The sequence below is a fragment of the Branchiostoma lanceolatum genome, chromosome 9, assembly GCF_035083965.1.
Source record: "Branchiostoma lanceolatum isolate klBraLanc5 chromosome 9, klBraLanc5.hap2, whole genome shotgun sequence".
In the NCBI taxonomy this organism is placed as follows: Eukaryota; Metazoa; Chordata; class Leptocardii; order Amphioxiformes; family Branchiostomatidae; genus Branchiostoma; species Branchiostoma lanceolatum.
Window position 1 is genome coordinate 9,284,489 of NC_089730.1, and position 17,249 is coordinate 9,301,737.

The window sequence follows — 17,249 nt, forward strand, 5'->3', positions numbered from 1 at the left end:
TATTCTCAATATTTCATCACTGAAGCTGGTGCCAATGGCGGAGCACATTTTCATCAACATACATCATTGATGGATGATACTTCATAAACGGTTGATGAAACATACATCTCTACATTTTAATCAGACCCTATATTTGTAGTATCTTAGCCTCAAACACGCTAAAACGACGGAGGAAAGCGAATACGCCTGTCAAAGTTTTACGAATCAGGGGGTAAGTGGTCATAGAAGCAAACAATGAATACTAGTAACCCCGTATAATACAACTGCTCTCAAATCGCAATGGTTCTCATGTTTTAATAACTTATGTTGCTTACTAAGATATGGTATTTAAGAACAACTGTCATGCCACTTTGTAGTTTTGACGTACACGACATAGATCTCAAGTCCTCAGTCCTCATGTAAAAAATGCTACAGCAAAACGTGCCCTAACAAACCCAACGACAAAGTCTGTATGAAGAACGAATTTGGAAATCTAGGCAGTACGTTCTAAGCTACAGATGCTGCGACACGTGGCGCCTGTAGCTGTTCCAGGTGTCTGATGTAGCCAGGTGTCAGCAGGTCCCCGCCCTGGAGACACTGTCCCACACTGTAGCTGCAGTCGGTCGTCAAGGTCTCCTCTGGAAATTCAACAATAGACACATATTTTTTTCATTTCATGACAATTTATTCTTGATCAAATACATGGTCTATGGTGCAACAGTGAAACAAACGTGAGTATGTTATCACTGCATTAACGGAAAAGACAAAGTGCGTCTGATACTTTAAAGGCATTAAAGATAGTTCAACATATATATCTAAACAAAAAAAACGAGAAAGGTGAATTGAAGAAAACTGTCAGATCTTCTGCAGTGCCCAAACGGTCAAATAGTTCGATCAAGGGATAGATGAGACGACATGGGATGAGGTATCTAACTGTTAAAAAGATGAAATCAGTCCCATACCTGTCCATTCGTCCTGGGCTATGTACATGACAGCAGGAACGCAGTACTGGGCGACTCCCAGGGCGGTCGGGTCCGCACAGTTAGACACCCACACAGGCAGGACTGCCTTGGCGTAATGCTGGAGACAACAAACAGAAACATGTCAGTTCAGTGAACTCTCTGTATATGGAGCAATTTTCCTAGTGCCATTACAGTGAGACGTCAACAAAAACACATATTGAAAACCACCACGGTTAACATGCAAGTTATTCATCTTCCAGTCTACAGTTGTACGACATTTGATTATCATAAGCTTGCGTGACAAACAAATACCACAGGATGTTTCTAAATCTCTCTTCTCTCGAAAAGCACAACTTCAACCAGGCAAAGGACCATTGAAGTCTCATTGTTTTTCTATAGTGAGAAGTTGAACATACCTGTGGATAGCCCATATGGCTGTCCAGAACGCTGAGTTGGTCCTGTGTCATGACGTACACACATCCTTCCACAGACCGCAAAGGGTTAAACTCGATGTTGGGAAAGCTGCCGGCAGCTCTGTCAAAACCTAGTACGCAGAAGGTACATCGACATTAGTCAAATCTAAAAATTAGAAGTGCCAGCATACATGTATAATGCCATAATAATCTACAAAGGGCTGGGCTATATGAAAGGTCTATTCGTGTACTTGTTTCCTGTAATCGGCAACAGCATATCTAACGTTAAAACAAACTGGACAATAATTGCAAAACATTGAACATTCATGACGTATTTTCATAGATTTTCTTACCTTTCTTGTTGAACAAGATATCAAATCCATAGAGAAGACCCCATCGCCTTTCCTCGATCTCGCTTCCGAGGTACGTGGCCATTCTGTAAAATGATATGTCAATATATTATCAATATCAATGAACCGCCACTAGAATTGAAAACGAAAGCTGACTATATCCACATATGTCCTTAACCAGCTCAATGCGTGCAAGAAGTGGTATGTAAATGAACGTATATTTTCTGTAAATCTTCACTTTCTGAATTCGACGGGCTATGTACCACATCCAAATTTCAAATGCACTGATGATTTCAAATGCATTGATGATTTCTTTGTTTGTCTGTCTGTCAAAAAATCATTGTAAGGTGTGTGGGGTACTAATGCGGTGCAGTGTATCATTGGCTCTCTAGGTGGCGCTATTTCAGGATACAAGAACAGCTACTCACCTGTCGGGGTTCATGTCAGCTCCATATGCGAAGTAGAACAGGTGACCGGGTGGGGGGAGGGCGTTGATCTGGAAACACAGAGGAGGGAACGTCGCGGCTGGGACTACACGTGGTGGCTGGGCCATCGGCACAGGTCTGGAAAAGGCATAAAAAATTGCACATGATAACTCTTCATTATGTTGAAACTTTCTTGAAACGACCTTTAATCTATCGATACGTATTTTCATAGATAGAAATGGATAGAAAGGTAGGAAAGAAAGAAAGAATGACAGAAGGTAAAATTAAGAACTAACGTTAAGTGAATATGATCCGAGTGATTGATTCAGACAGTGTTGGTTCCAAGATTACGCTGTACTACGTATACTTACTTGTCCTTTAGCGCCGTGGCTGTCTTTGTCCTGGGTTTGGGCGGAGTCTCTTCCAAGTTCTTCGGTGTTTCCTGCCCCCTATTGAGAAAGGGAAAGATTTCACTGTTAGAAAATCCTGATCCGCTACGAATGCAAGTCAAAAACATGCGGTGTAAAAAACTTTAATAAGAAAACAAAAATTGACAAACATATATTTACCATGCATTGGCCAGCAGCTTCCTGACTTCTTTGCAGATCTGAAAGGAAAATAAAAGTCAGGAGGGGGAATGTTGTGCGACTGCTTTAATAGTTGTGTCAAGTGTAGAAATAGTGATAAAGAAATAGATAACATCATTCTATAATGCACTTACCATTTCTACATCTTGAGCTCGGACGTTTGACGTTTTGGGTCTTTTCTTTTGTTTTACAGTGTACTCCACCTTCATGTCAACTTGTCCTACGTCACTTCCGGCTTCACTTCCCATCGTGCCTTGCTCAGACGATACGTCACTTCCTTGCCCACTGTCACTTCCTTCAACTTTCGTGTCCTTGAACTCTGCTAGGTCTGGCATTGCCATTCTGGGTCTGTCGTACCCTTGTTCGTCCTCGAAATCTGAATCCGCAGAGAAATATTCCTCGTCTGACTCCTCTTCGCTACTGATATTGCACGTGTCTTTCGACCCATCATTGTCATCCTCGTGTCTTTGTATCTGTTCACCACTGTCTCTATAACACTTGAGGGATGTTAGTGTTTGTAGGGATTTCATGATGTCCTCGTCTAGTCGACTCCACTTGTCCTTCATGACTTCTAGTTCAGGATTTGGCTTGTCGTCTACAAATCTCACCCTCCTCTTCTTACGTTTAGTATCTTCCCTTGGCTCCTCAACATGAGTCACTGGTTGGCCATTATTTTCGTGGCATTTCTCACAAATACAATACCCTGTAGTTTCTCCAAAGTCTACCATATTGTACGTGAAGGTTCCACAGATGCCGCATTTCAGCTGCCGTATTCTCTTCAGCTCCCATGCCATGCCTACACTTTTGGGGTTTCTCGGGCTCCGTTTGCTTGCTTTGGACGACACGGGGCCGTGGAACTTTTTCCCGCGTGACTGTTTCCTAGTCTTCGTCTGTTTGCCACCATCGTTAGCAGCATTACTAGGTTTTGTTGAAGTACTTTCTTTACGTGCTACAGAGTTTGGACCCGTGCGAGTAACTTGAGGACCTCCTGATTTTTTTCTACCGCTACCTCCTCTGTCATCTTCTTCATCGTCGTCTTTCCTTCTGTCTTTCTTTTCATTGTTCTCTTTGCATCGGTCCTTCTTTGGTGGCTTTTTCCTGTTTTCTTTTCCACTGTCAGGCTTTTCCTCGTCTTCATCAGTTTTTGTCTCGTCGGTTTGTTGAACACCGTTGACGGTTGGGAAGTCGAAGTCAGCGGCCTCGTCAGTTGGACTACACGGTGGAGGGGGCGTGGTGGGAGGATGGCCGCTGGGTCCGATGTCATCATCATCATCGTCATCTTCTGCATCATCCTCTTCATCATCAGAGTCATGAAAGTCGTCCCTGGGTGAAGAAACAATATCTTCGTCATGGGTTATAATGTTTGGTACAGAGGCTTAAGGATCACATGTTATTCTTATCTATTACAGATACAGATACTTGCTGAAAAGCCGGATACATACATATCTGAGGGCAAAGACTTAAGAATCACAGAGTACAATTAGATTACACCGTCTCATATGATAGCCATAACAAAGGTCAAGAATGATCATCTTGACTGATTATTTAACATACTCAGTGGACACTGGCCAGTCTGAGTACATTGCACGGTGTTATCAGACCACAATAGACGACAGACAACAAAAGATCACATCATACCATGTGTCAAATGGTAATGAATCCATAATTCATGGAGAAGAATCACAGAAAATGACGTACAGTTGTTTGACAGCTTCCTCGTCGTCGTCCTTGTCATCTTCCTCTTCGTCTTCTTCTGAGTCCGTGACCTCCGAGGCTTCAGACGTCAGGTGGACGGACTCCGGTATCAGCTGCCGGGCTCGCAGCTGCTCAAGAAGTTCCGCCTTCCTGGACTTCAGCTTCCCCATGGTCTCTTCTTGTTCATATCGCTCTGGGAGTCCAGAAAAATTGCAAAAGGTGTCAATCATGCTTCATGTAAAGGTGTCTTTGCCACCGTGTATTTTGTGCAAAGGTGGTGCTTTTAGAGAAGACCTTACATTATCACATATGCATGATCTGAATGTCCAATACAATAAAGTTAAAGTCTCAAATAGCGAAACACGTTTATTGTTTATTCCAAAGACAAAATCTGAGATACGTCTTCATCACGGTGTACGAAAATGCCCTTGACTTACCTGCTAGTACACCCCTACATTGACCAATGGTTGGTCCGCGTAACTGCGCAACAGGATACAACGGCTTTAACCTGAAATAAGAATGTTGGATTGTGTTAGATTGTGTAGGTATTCTGTATGTGCAGTTGGTTTTTATCGTTTGAGTAACGGTAACTGGCAACTTGGTTCATCTGCAGCACGCTAGTCTTTTTAGAGTGCTGGCCTGCTAGGATTTGAATAAATGTTCATATTAAGTCCAAGATCATCGACTCCTCTGAAATGACATGTTCTGAATATACCAAGGTACATTTGATGGTACAGAAGATTTTGTGGCAGGAGACGGGGCTACTAGTATCTGATAATGTACAGCTTTAGCACTCTAAAGACACAAACTATGTTTCGTACTTGGCTTTCAGCAACCTCCCTCCGCTACGGACAGGTTCCGGTGACGGCTCCCGGAGTAGAGCCTTCTTCACCCGATGGACACCGCGAGCTGTGCACTCCTTCAGTTCCTCGCTTGGCGACAGGGGGCGCTCCTGCATGGGCGGTGCACAAGGAGAAGTCTTGCGACCAAACAATCACAGCACATTTAGATATTTAACCTGTACATACAGTACTAGTATGCATTGGCCTTCGTAGATGTAGTAAGATGCCACATTCTTACATCACTAAATGTGCTTGACCTGTACCTAGCTTGTACTGAAGAGCATTTTTAAACGTACAATATAGGTCTTTCGTTCTTTCAATATTGGTCTCCAAAACCACAGTTGTGACACCAGGCTTGACTGATATGCGGATATGGCAAAAAATAGGGCGCATATTAGGGATTGACTCTTGGTCACAAACAGCCGTATATCTTATACACAATAATCATTGCTGCTTTTATGTCTGAACGTGTTGATTTGGACGCTTTAATCTTATAAACAGACATCACAAAATATTCTTACTTGCAAACTTTCTATGTCTGGAAGAGGCCCCTGTTTGAAGGGTGCCTTGATGTTGTGTGGAGGTTTCCTGGGGTTGGAGTTGGGTGACCGGTAGACCACGTGCTGTCCGGACATCACACTGGTACATCTGGTGGACGCTCTGGACACACCTGACGCCCTGCAGGTGTAAACAGACGATGACAGTTCATGAATTTCACCTGAAGCAAATAGTTCTTAATTTCGGTTGAACAAGAGTACGGTTATGTCAGATCAGGTGCAAACATATTGTAGAATAGTCGCGTCAGTGCATCCAATGTGCTTTCTTTCGTTTTGCCATTCTGATGTGTGTAAGTATCACAAGTATTGTAGAACTGATCAACTATCACTATAAGTGGCAATAGAAAACTGTTGTACCATGCATATCTAGGCCATTTAGTTTGTATATTGATTTTCTTGGCGACGCATCAAAGGCGGGGCCTTCTTTATACCATTGGCACCTTCGCCAAGAGGATTATGTTTTCGGACACGTCTGTCTGTCTGTCTGTCTGTCTGTCTGTCTGTCTGTCTGTCTGTCTGTCTGTCTGTCTGTCTGTCTGCCTGTCTGTCTGTCTGCCTGTCTGCCTGTCTGCCTGTCTGTCTGCCTGTCTGCCTGTCTGTCTGTCAGTCTGTCAGTCAGTCAGTCAGTCAGTCTGTCTGTCTGTCTGTCAGTCTGTCTGTCAGTCAGTCTGTCTGTCTGTCTGTCTGTCTGTCTGCCTGTCAGTCAGTCAGTCAGTCAGTCTGTCTGTCTGTCTGTCAGTCTGTCTGTCAGTCAGTCAGTCTGTCTGTCTGTCTGTCAGTCTGTCTGTCAGTCAGTCTGTCTGTCTGTCTGTCTGTCTGTCTGTCTGTCTGTCTGTAGTGAACACGATAACTCGGGAGTATCATTTAGTATACTTTAAACAGCTTGTATTATTTGAGTAGAGACGATGATCAACTGATACAATTTATGCAAATGAGCACCTTATTTGCATAATCAATGATTCATGATTTTTGATACGTCCCTCAAAAACGTTAACCTCATTTAGTGAAGGTATAAGATCTTTATTCTGGCCTCAAGAAGTAGCAGTCCTGCCACCAGGATGCAGCTGAGCGCAAGGTTTCTGTGCACATGTTTGTCACAGAAAAGCGTACACGGGTCAATGAGTGGGGAAATTTAAATCGGAATCTTATGCGGAAGCCTCCAGAAGATATAAAGATTTCCCGTACGTAGCAGTTTGAGATTTGCAATTTGACCGTCTGATAACGTTGATGTGGAGCAAAGGAAATGCAGCACTTGTGTGTGTGTGTTCGTGGCTGATCCAAGAAAATGCCAATGTTGGACACAATCTATCGGCATTTTGGGACAGCTGTCAAGGTGCTGTCTGTAGTTTTGCTATTGTTTTCACCTGCATGATCTAAAAATGACAGAAAGATACATACATACATACAATTTACGAACACTGTGCTTTTCACTAATGTTTCCTAACAATTCCCCTTATACAGACTGATTGAACCCATTTTCGGGAAGCAATCCTGTTGTTTTCATCTCATAACAATTTATGTCTGGCAGCTGGCCTATTTTTTGACGCCACACACTGACGGAATTAAATTTCCACGTGAGGCTCGGGAAGAAAAAAAAAACTTATATAAGATATAATTATTCAACTCGTCCGCCTTTAAAGAGAGACTTGTCGCGTGACAATTCGTTAGTCCGACGCTGAAGAAACAAACGGCGCACACCAGCAAGCTCTATTTCCGACATTTGGGCCACAGCGTTCTTCGACAAACTGTACGTAGAAAGCTGCGTATGCTACAAGTCTTAGAGATACGCACCGAAATCGACAAAGCACTATGGAACGTCGCCTTATCGCTCTGAAGGTATGGCTGTTAATAAGTCTCTTGCAATCCGCCGCCGCGAGGGATTCCTGTTCCCCCCAATGTCGCTGGGTCAGCTGCTCAGACGGTCGTCTACAGTTTTACGGGAGCTGGTTTAAGACTAGAAACGTCAACCATCCTTGTATCACCTGCGACCGTATTTCCCCCATCCCTGGTGCTTCATGTTTCCCATACCACTGGGTAGGCGTCAGAGGCGTTCCACTTGGTGTTCTGTCGGCGACAAAGTTATCCATACCCGAGCCGACAAATTTGCGCTTCCTCGCTCTCGTTGATACCGACATTACGGACTTGGAAAGGAACGCCTTCGCAAACCTTTCCGCATTGGAGGAGTTGCATTTGGATTTCAATAACCTGACTTGCGTAGAAACCAGCTGGTTTACAGGTTTACCTGGTGGTTTAGGTCATCTTCTTATCCTGTCTCTCTCGCACAACAAAATTGCACACCTAGAATCAGGTTGTTTTCAAGACCTCCGTAGTCTTCGCGAGTTGATACTTTGGAGTAACCAGCTAACGTATGTAGATCAATCTAGTTTTCTTGGACTTGATATGCTAAGGGGACTTATTTTGGGTCAAATCACATTGCAACAATCCCTGCCAGAACTTTTCAGTCTTTTAATCAGCTCAGAGTCTTAGATTTGAGTAGGAACAGGTTGGTACGTGCATGTCTCAGTGCTGAGATATTTGACAACCGCGCAATTTTGATTGTAAAACTCTCACATACCAATGGCGGCGCTGATGTTACAAAACAGTGGAGTTTCAGTCTTCAGAAAATTCCTCAAAAATTAGATATAACTGCTGTTATCGAGGGCTGCTTTATCAGTTTACGTCATAGCCACGAGAACGAATACCAGGTAAAATGGACGGAGGAGGGATCCAAATATGACAGCTTTAACGCTTCCCCTAGTTGGGTATTGTCTAAATCAGTGACACCCTTAAAGACAGCAATGGCCGTGTCACCTTTAGTTGTTGTTGTGGCTAAAGCAGGGACATCCCCCAAAGAGCAGTGTTTACTTGCTTGGAAGCACAAAAAAGGCATTAAGTTGCATTTGAGCCATCGTCTTAACATTTGGCTTGTAACTGTAGATATCGAGACCTACGGGAGTCTTACGAAAGAAAATGTGGCGCTAGTATTCGATGAGCAATCACTAGAAACGGGAAACAAGACTTTAGATGGAACCATAGACGAAAACAAGGCCGCTCAAGATCCAGAAAAACTGAACGTGACTTGTCTTTCGCTTGCCCCAGATAAAGCATCCTTCTCTTTGTTTGAAGTCGATACCACGTACACACAGAGTGCCTCTGGCGAAATGTGCTCGGAAAACCAAGTTAACAACAACAACTCGTACAATACAGTAAAGTATAACTCCTCTGAGGTAAACATGGTTCATCTAAAAGACGCAACCACACGAACCACAGTATTTCAAAGAACAGGCGCACCAAACGAAACGTCAGGAAAACAACAGATCATTATGAAAATAATCTTGGCATCGGTCGGTGTGGGAGTGTTCTTCCTAGGCCAACTAGGCTTGGCCTACGCTTACAGAAGACGACGTTTCATTGTACGAAACAGAAATCCTCGTCTCCATAGCAACGGTGTAGACAACCGTAGGCAAGTTCAATCGACTATGACTGTATCGAAAAATATGAATCAAAGAGCAAGATCGTCGTCGCCCCCAGTTGTAGCACTTCAGGACTTGCGAATCTTTGACAGGATGCACAGAAGCACGCATCTCCAACGGCGATATTCGGTGCACAACTGTACAAATCAAAACAGAACAGGCACCCTTGGGGCGCCGCATCGACCGAGAGCGACGTCATTCGACGCCCCGCACTATTGGGAAATTCCGGACGCTCTCGTAGATTGCCCTCGCCGACTAACACCGGGAGAACTCGACGCTCCCCATTATTGGGAAATCCCGGACAATCCAATTAACTCCGCCCGCCAATCAAATTCGGAAGAAATCGACGCCCCACACTATTGGGAAATTCCGGACGCCCTCGTGAACTCCACGCGCCAGCCGACACCACAAGAACTTGACGAGGTCCACTATAGGGAAATCTCAGACGCCAACACCGTTGGAAGCCCCCGACGACCGGCGTCGCTTCCAATCGCTGCGTCTCTCCATAGGACAGCAACTGACCGCGCACCAAGACCAACATCCCTTCCGCATTAGTACTTGAATATTCCAAGTGAAGACATCGATGGTGATGGCCCTGTCACCTTCTACACATCAGCAGCAACTGATAATCAACTGTACGAAGGCAACGTTTCTACCGTGACACAAACAGGCGACGAGCACTCGGTTCCAGCTATGTACGGAACTGGCCATGACCAAGAGGCCTCTGTGTCAGTTTCTGAAGACTTGTATCAAAACTAACCCTATAAGAGCCGGGGTACGCTATAGGCTTTCTGGAATCTTGATTTGCAATCACAAATAACATAATATTCACGAGATATGACTATAGGATTAATATAATTATACACTTATGTAAAAATAATATTTTTACTCAGCCAAGTGTAGAAGTGCACTCTGCATTCAATGATACCACTATCTCAGAATATTTCAATACACTGAAAAACGTAGTTTGTGTAAATGTAATTCATAAAAGTTGAATGTTAAATGTTTAAAAAAAGAAGGCACATTCTGTGTCGAAACAGGAAGAACAAAATGAACGTGGAATAAAAATCCTCGTAGCGGAAATATCACGGCTAATGTCTATTATTTGCTTGTCTATCATCGTTTTTTCATGTCTTTACCAAGGAAATAATATACTTTTCCATGTAGATCTTTAATCTGTAATCACATATTAAAGCCTGGTTCTGGATTAACGTTGGGTAACATAAATTCGTGATTTTTCCGATAATGGTTGACTGAAATCAATCTAGCAGAACAATAAACCATCCTTTTTTTCTATAATTCTGTCAGTATCATGTACTATCTTTGCACTAATCATATATATGGTAGATTTTGTCTCTAGTCGTGCTGACACCATAATATTTCAACTTGAAACTACCGTCCGCCGCACGCACAATTACGGTGCTGCGGACAGGGGGGCACATTAATTCGGGAGAGAAGATTCGTCTTGAATATCTTACCGCTAATCACATTTTATACAGCAGCTATTCGTTCCATCCTTGGCTTGAGGAGAGTGCTATGGATATAGACGTGTCCAAGTAAAAAAAATACACGAAAAAACGGCCGTACCGCACACATCAGGCCAGTTCGGGAACAACCCGTGTGTTGAGTCGGTAGAACTTCACTCAAAGTCGGCCCATCGTCATCATCGGGCAACGTGTAACGTTACATTATTCATGGGAAGTTAGCTGGATGCCGTAGCAATGGTAATACTACTATGTCCATGTGTTCCTTGTTGTGTTAGGAGCAAACTTTGAGGAAAATATCTTCCTCAGTCCACTATCACACGCAGCATTTAGACAAAAAAGTGTTCCCCACAAACCTTTGTCGTCTGCTTGACAACAGGATTCTGGTTAACAATATGGCGGCGGGAAAATACACGTGCCGTAGGTTATATCAACAGAGAGGAGTTTTGATGATTGATCACACTTAGAATCCAGTTGCAGGTTAGCAAAAGAGATTGTAATAAGTTGTCTTGTAAATAATTGTGTTGAGCAGGAATCGGATGTGACATTTTTCTTATAAACCAGCCGACAACCATGTTGTTTAAGTCTCCCACGAAGTCCTCAGACTGTTCCAATAAGGGACGGAGAGTTTTTGACCTCGTCGCCTTATAATCCATGCTTATCGAAGCTTTTCAGACAGTGTTCTGAATACGTAAGTCTGTCAGGTTTGCATTTCTAGCGGTATTACTTATGTTGCATCTAGCACATATCCCTAAATACCCCGTTTTCGAAAAATCCCGAATTTAAGTACCCCGCGAATTTAGGTTACCCAACGTTACAAGAATCCCAGATTAGCCCATAACCTTGCTCATAGGAAACAGAGCATAATTGTCAAACAGAAACCAATCTTGGCCAGAAATTGATCCTCAGACTTAAACGATACTTCCAAAGCTAATGCATGATGTCCTGACCCTGACGCGTAGCCAAAAATCTTAGATTGCCTTCCAAACCAAGAGATTAGATATTTCTTTTATGTCTACAAAATTGGGCGAAGCCTTTCGGTAGAGGCAAAGGGGTTTTGCACAGTCTAGCCAGGTAATCTGGGATTGGCCTACAAAATAAGGGCGGGAAGTAACAGGCTAAGTACCGGCCCCCATGGCTCATAACCCGGCAGTTTGATAAGCCGGGCTCCTTGAATTGGTACACCAGCGGAGCTGAATTCTTTATACCTGATTCAGGTGTCGCGAAATATCAAATGGCTTCTATAAGTTTTCTACATCTATCTGGCGTCGTTTTTAGCCACGGTTGATATATCGATACCATCTATTACACACTTAACAAATATTGTTGTTATGATTTTAAGGGGGTGGAGAGATATTCCATAGAAGTCAATGTTAGGAATTCCATTCTTGCGGCATTTGGAAGTTAGGTATATGTTGACATTATGAGACATAAATCATGCAAATGAGTGCCTCATTTACCATATTTGTTGGGAAATCTGCTATTCGCTAAGATATGACTTTCATGCTTTGAACAATGTGTGTTATTTGGGTAGAGAAGATGATCAACTGATGCAATATAATTATGCAAATGAGGACTTTATTTACATAAGCAACGAGAAACATTTATGATACGTCATTGGAAAAGGTTACTAGTAATATCATTTGGCGAAGGTATGAGGTCATGAGACTTTGCATTCGTATTGTTTCGAATGAGACACAAAATCTAAGTACTTGTCGTTGTTATCCCCATAAAAAATGGAGATATTGTTTTGTGTGTGTGTGTGTGTGTGTGTGTGTGTGTGTGTGTGTGTGTGTGTGTCTGTGTGTGTGTGTGTGTGTGTGTGTGTGTGTGTGTGTGTGTGTGTGTCTGTGTGTGTGCCTGTGTGTGTGTGTGTGTGTGTCTGTCTGTGTGTTTGTGTTTCCGGACTACTATAGTCAGCATAACTCAAGAACCTCTTGTTTCTTAATCCTACACTGTGTTTAAAGTGTTCGCTACTTACATGCGGTCAGGTTTAGAAGGGCTCTGTCTCTTCGACCCAGCGGGAGTCTTCGCCCTCGGCGCACTCTCTTTCCTCATTGGAGATCGGCTTCTTTGGCCCCAACCATTCGCCATCCGGGGGGAGGAGGGAGGCGGCGGAGGGATGCCGAAGCTTGCCTCCAGAGCCTCCCCCAGGGAAGATGGTATGCGCTGGCCGTAGGAGTGGAGCGCGTTCCTCAGTTTCCGATTTTTCCTCTTCGCTGCTTCCTTTTCGGCTATTATAAAAAGTATTATAAAAAATAAGAACAAGTAAAAACATTGAAAAAGGGCGAGTAAGACGAATAACATTTACTAGCTGCTGGAGTGATGAGGAAATGTAGTATCTAAGTACTTTTACCATCGTACCTTTCATGTTTTAACTGTATATATACAAATGCTGTAACTCAATGTTTACTCAAACCGTTGGCAACTCTTGTGATACCAGCTTGAAAAATTACACACTCCCACAAAGCAAACAAAAGAGAGTTTCTGGTGACGTTTTATTGTACCCCGTAGACCCATTATGCTACTGAGATCAAACTACAAACAAACCTGTTATTTGACTTGCACCTACGATACATCAAAGGCTGCTGTTCTCCAATAAATAGATGTCATATGTATTAAGACTAAAAAGAAGAAGACTTTAAAACCTTACCTCTCGCTAGCACTGTCCCAGGAGATATGTTGTCTATACTTAAGAACGGTGTGCCCTGAAACAGGTGGAGTACACAGTTGTCAAACATACTAAGTACTTGTTTGAGTAGCGGTTTAATAATTATAGATTGCCCTGCTTGGGGTTGATCTATGTGATAGGGTGGTGCATTTGTAATTTTTCAACGGCAGGCATGTTCAACTACACACGATGCTAACCTAATCAAATGTCGGTATTGTAGGCATAGTACCATAGCATGGAAAGCTTATGTGTATCTAAAATGCAAATAAACAGCAAATAAAAATGTAAAAATGAAAATATTCCTTATTCCGATTTATTATAACTCTCTTTCATAAAATGTTCATAAAAAAACACAAGTTAGTTTGCGTGTTTCTGTCTCGAGGTTTTATGTTTTATGAGTCGTGTGATTCTAACCCTCTACTGTCAGATCTACAGCTCACAACAGTTCACAAATCTGTATGGAAACCAGTTAAAAATTATTGTAGGTAGTCTCAATACCCCCACGACCCCCTGCCACTACACAAATACTGTCAAGTTTGAGGAGCTGCTTCTTAACAAAATGTAAATAGTTATATGATAAACCTGTCATATAGGTGACCAATACGATATGCTTATCATATATCTGGTGTGTACAAAAATCTAGTTGCTAAGGCATTTACAATACACGTGAAGCCAGGAACATTAGACTGGCGTAATCTTTGTGTACACACGTACAGCGACAAAGGTGACATTAACGTGCCTTAGTGTTGCCTTGGAGAGCAGCACAGGCAAACAAAAGACTGCACGAGTTAGGATCTTTGGGCTTTGTGATATCTGAAAGACTAAATCTCTAAACACACCCTAATTTGAGTTCACAAGACGCTTTTAGCGTCTCTTCGTACCAACCGTAGCACACACGCGACAAAGTTTCACACTACACAGTCTTGCATAGCTGAAGTTGTAAGCAGACGCCATATGATATGTCTCTTTACGTCAGCTGCACCTGTTTCATTTCAGACTTTGCACTGAACCCAGAAGGTAGCAGAACAAAAAATTCTAACGCGTGACAGTCGTGGTGACTGCCCTTAGGTAATGATACGTCTTCGTAGGGGGTTCAAAACCGTGAAAGAATATACATCTCCAAGTTAATGCTTTCAAATTCTCGTAGTCAACAATTTGAATACATAGAGCGTTAGTATGATAACTTCTGTTTCTTCTGACAAAAAGTCGGGTACAATTATGCTCGAAAGAAGGAATTGAGATGCTCGTAAACGATAGAAAATGTTCCTCGTAAAGTATGGGGTCGTCAAAAATGAGGGGCTTGGCTAATTTGTCAACAGTGGTAATGGACCAGTACTGCTAATTGTAAGGACGTGTTGTTCAATACCAGTGTATGTGACTTCATTGTGTTGGTCGTCAACGATCTTCAACGTTGAACGACATGTAAAACTCATCCAGGCACCAAAAAAATGAACAGCAAACTTAATGCTATTCCATTCTCAATACGAACTACGTTGTCTTGAAATATGGTTGAAACACCCATTAGATGAAGGAATGTAGGTTTTTGACAGGCGTATTGTCCTTGAAATGGACTCAGATGTTACGGTGGTCTCAATGAAGATGTTTTCTTTTCCATGTTTTGTAAATAAACTACTAAATATCTCCATTAAGGGGCGCCTGCTTTGATATATACAGAGATGCTTTTCTTCTGTCGGACAAGCTTCTATTTCTAATCTATCCTGGTCAAACAGATCACGGGCTCCATTAAACAATCACAACTCCATTTAGATACAGGTTATCGGGGTAGATCTAGGCCACAAAAACAAAGAGAGTATACTCGTTTGAGAACCAGACCACCTGATATATATTACATAGCATCAGTAACGAACATCCATAGAAATGCTACACATCTATTTTAGTATTGTAACCGCAATAAAAAAAAACAACACTTGTGCGTTTCTGGAATAGTTCTTGAGAATGCAATAACATCGTTACTTTTATGTGTAAAATAGGAATACTAGTACCTAAGTGATATTTTGCTTTCCCTTATTCTAAGCCTCGTGTGATATTTTGGCCCACAACGGACTTAAGGGAATCTCTTTGTGTGCTTTTTGCCCTCACCTTTCCCATGTCTATCGCTACTACTGTACTAGCTTGTTGTGACCTAGTCACGCCTTAGCCTAAACTGTTTGCTGGTTAAACAAGGCACCGAAGTGTTACAAAAACATGTCAGGTCTGTGAGTGCGTGTGTAAAGTACAAACCCACGGAAGCACACAAAACTTCCAACTAGAACAAGGACCGCAAACAAGAACTAAATGTCGTCCCGACACTTATACAAGTAGTCAACTTGTCAAGAGAAAGAAAATCGACGTTGTGTACATGTTTTGCATAGACGTACCTCAAACTCTTTTCTTGGTCGCGCTCTGGTTTTCACAGCTTTCTCGATGTCCCTTGGGGTAATGGTACCGTCAGAAGACATCATGGCGGCGGAGGAACTGACCAGGACGCCCCGAGGTACTCCTGGAGGGCGCTTGGCTCGGGACGAGGCGAGGTGGATGTCTAGTTCGGACTCACTGCCGAACGAGTGGACCCTCTCCAAGCCTACAGGCGCTACGTTGTGCTCTACCTGTTAAACATTCCACAACCATAATGTAACACTTATACAATTAGTGTAACTCACAACATATGCTTAACGCTGTTACTACAGACGGAAGTAGAACAGTTTTGTTTGCTTCCTTGGACAATTAACACAATGCAGTTACTCGCTAAGTAATTGTGACAAAATAGCTTTTATTCAAATTTGATTACAAGACTGGAATAATGGTAGCTGACAGACAATGTGAAACGAGTTAATGATCGAAATACGTTTTCAAACACACGACAACTCCATAGCAATGGAATAGTGAAGAGGATTTAAAGTAAGATATTGACGGAATTACCACAGTAAATCCTATGCTTTAAATGGTTCAGAGTGAAAAGGTTTTTTGTCGTTCTTTTACTCATTTATTTTCAACTCAGCGGGGTCAAGAACTCTCGACAGGTGGTTGATAATCTGACCGTAACAGAGTTCGCAAATTCGAGCTGTGGTGGCCATCTTAGGTGTTGGTACATGTTTTCACATCGTATGTGCCTGCTTACACATTCCAACGACTAATTGTACATCTATCCCCTTAGGCCACACACAAGTTATGCATCCTTGGAGAAGTAATACATGCAAGGCACGATTTCGCATGTGTAATCGGCCATGTACCTGTCGAACTTACTAAAGCCCAGTGGCAAGTCACCTGTCAAAAACCACAGACGGTTTCTGTGCTACTAGACTACTCCTTTAAAACAAATACCCTCAACAAATGTGTCGGTGCCACTGGAATAAATGTGGTACAACCATAACCTATGAATGGGCTTACGTTATGAGAGAAAAGTTTCATGCAGATCGAATTTTTTTCCCACCTGTTTGACTTCCACCTTGCCGTATGTGACAGGCGAGGGCTCCTTCCATCGCACTTTGGTCGGCGTCATAGAGTTCTCCATAGCAGCCATGGCAAGAATCACGACCCTAAGGGCCAGAATCAAGCAGGTTTTGACAAATTTTTAATCCGGTTAACTGCCGAATTTTCCAATCAGACTATCCGTTGTGACCGCCATACTACAACTGGTGTAGTCGACACCTAACTCCACGGGACGATATTGGAGTGGGCCGGTTTTTGTTATTCATGAAGCAATGGGGGAACCTGTGAAAACAGGCATGATCGTGAGGGTCATGTGACATTCCGTTTTTCAAGTACTATACTTAACCAAATAATCTACAGCTTAACAAAATGCTACTTGACT

General features: G+C 42.7%; 1 protein-coding gene across 1 annotated transcript; it reads right to left on the reverse strand.

The window, feature by feature from the left end:
- Positions 1 to 359: 359 nt before the first annotated feature.
- Positions 360 to 17,117, reverse strand: LOC136441350 (uncharacterized). The gene is made up of 16 exons (XM_066437599.1): positions 16,869 to 17,117; positions 15,817 to 16,044; positions 13,421 to 13,475; positions 12,749 to 13,001; positions 5,775 to 5,931; positions 5,233 to 5,390; positions 4,849 to 4,919; positions 4,415 to 4,604; positions 2,851 to 4,039; positions 2,699 to 2,736; positions 2,501 to 2,578; positions 2,133 to 2,267; positions 1,708 to 1,790; positions 1,358 to 1,485; positions 942 to 1,059; positions 360 to 617 (listed from the first exon to the last, which is right to left on the reverse strand). Exons 1-16 carry the CDS (start codon positions 16,956 to 16,958, stop codon positions 487 to 489), a joined length of 3,102 nt encoding a protein of 1,033 aa, XP_066293696.1. The 5' UTR covers positions 16,959 to 17,117; the 3' UTR covers positions 360 to 486.
- Between the last annotated feature and the right edge of the window lie 132 nt (positions 17,118 to 17,249).

Bases quoted from the DNA above. Each gene is read 5' to 3' on its own strand.
- LOC136441350 (XM_066437599.1), bottom strand. From the start codon at position 16,958: ATGGCTGCTATGGAGAACTCTATGACGCCGACCAAAGTGCGATGGAAG. The intron at 4,920-5,232 runs GTACGAAACATA...TTCTTATTTCAG, and splicing joins GGGAGGTTGCTGAAAGCCAA to GTTAAAGCCGTTGTATCCTG. The intron at 4,040-4,414 runs GTACGTCATTTT...TTCTTCACCCAG, and splicing joins GAGGAAGCTGTCAAACAACT to GGACGACTTTCATGACTCTG.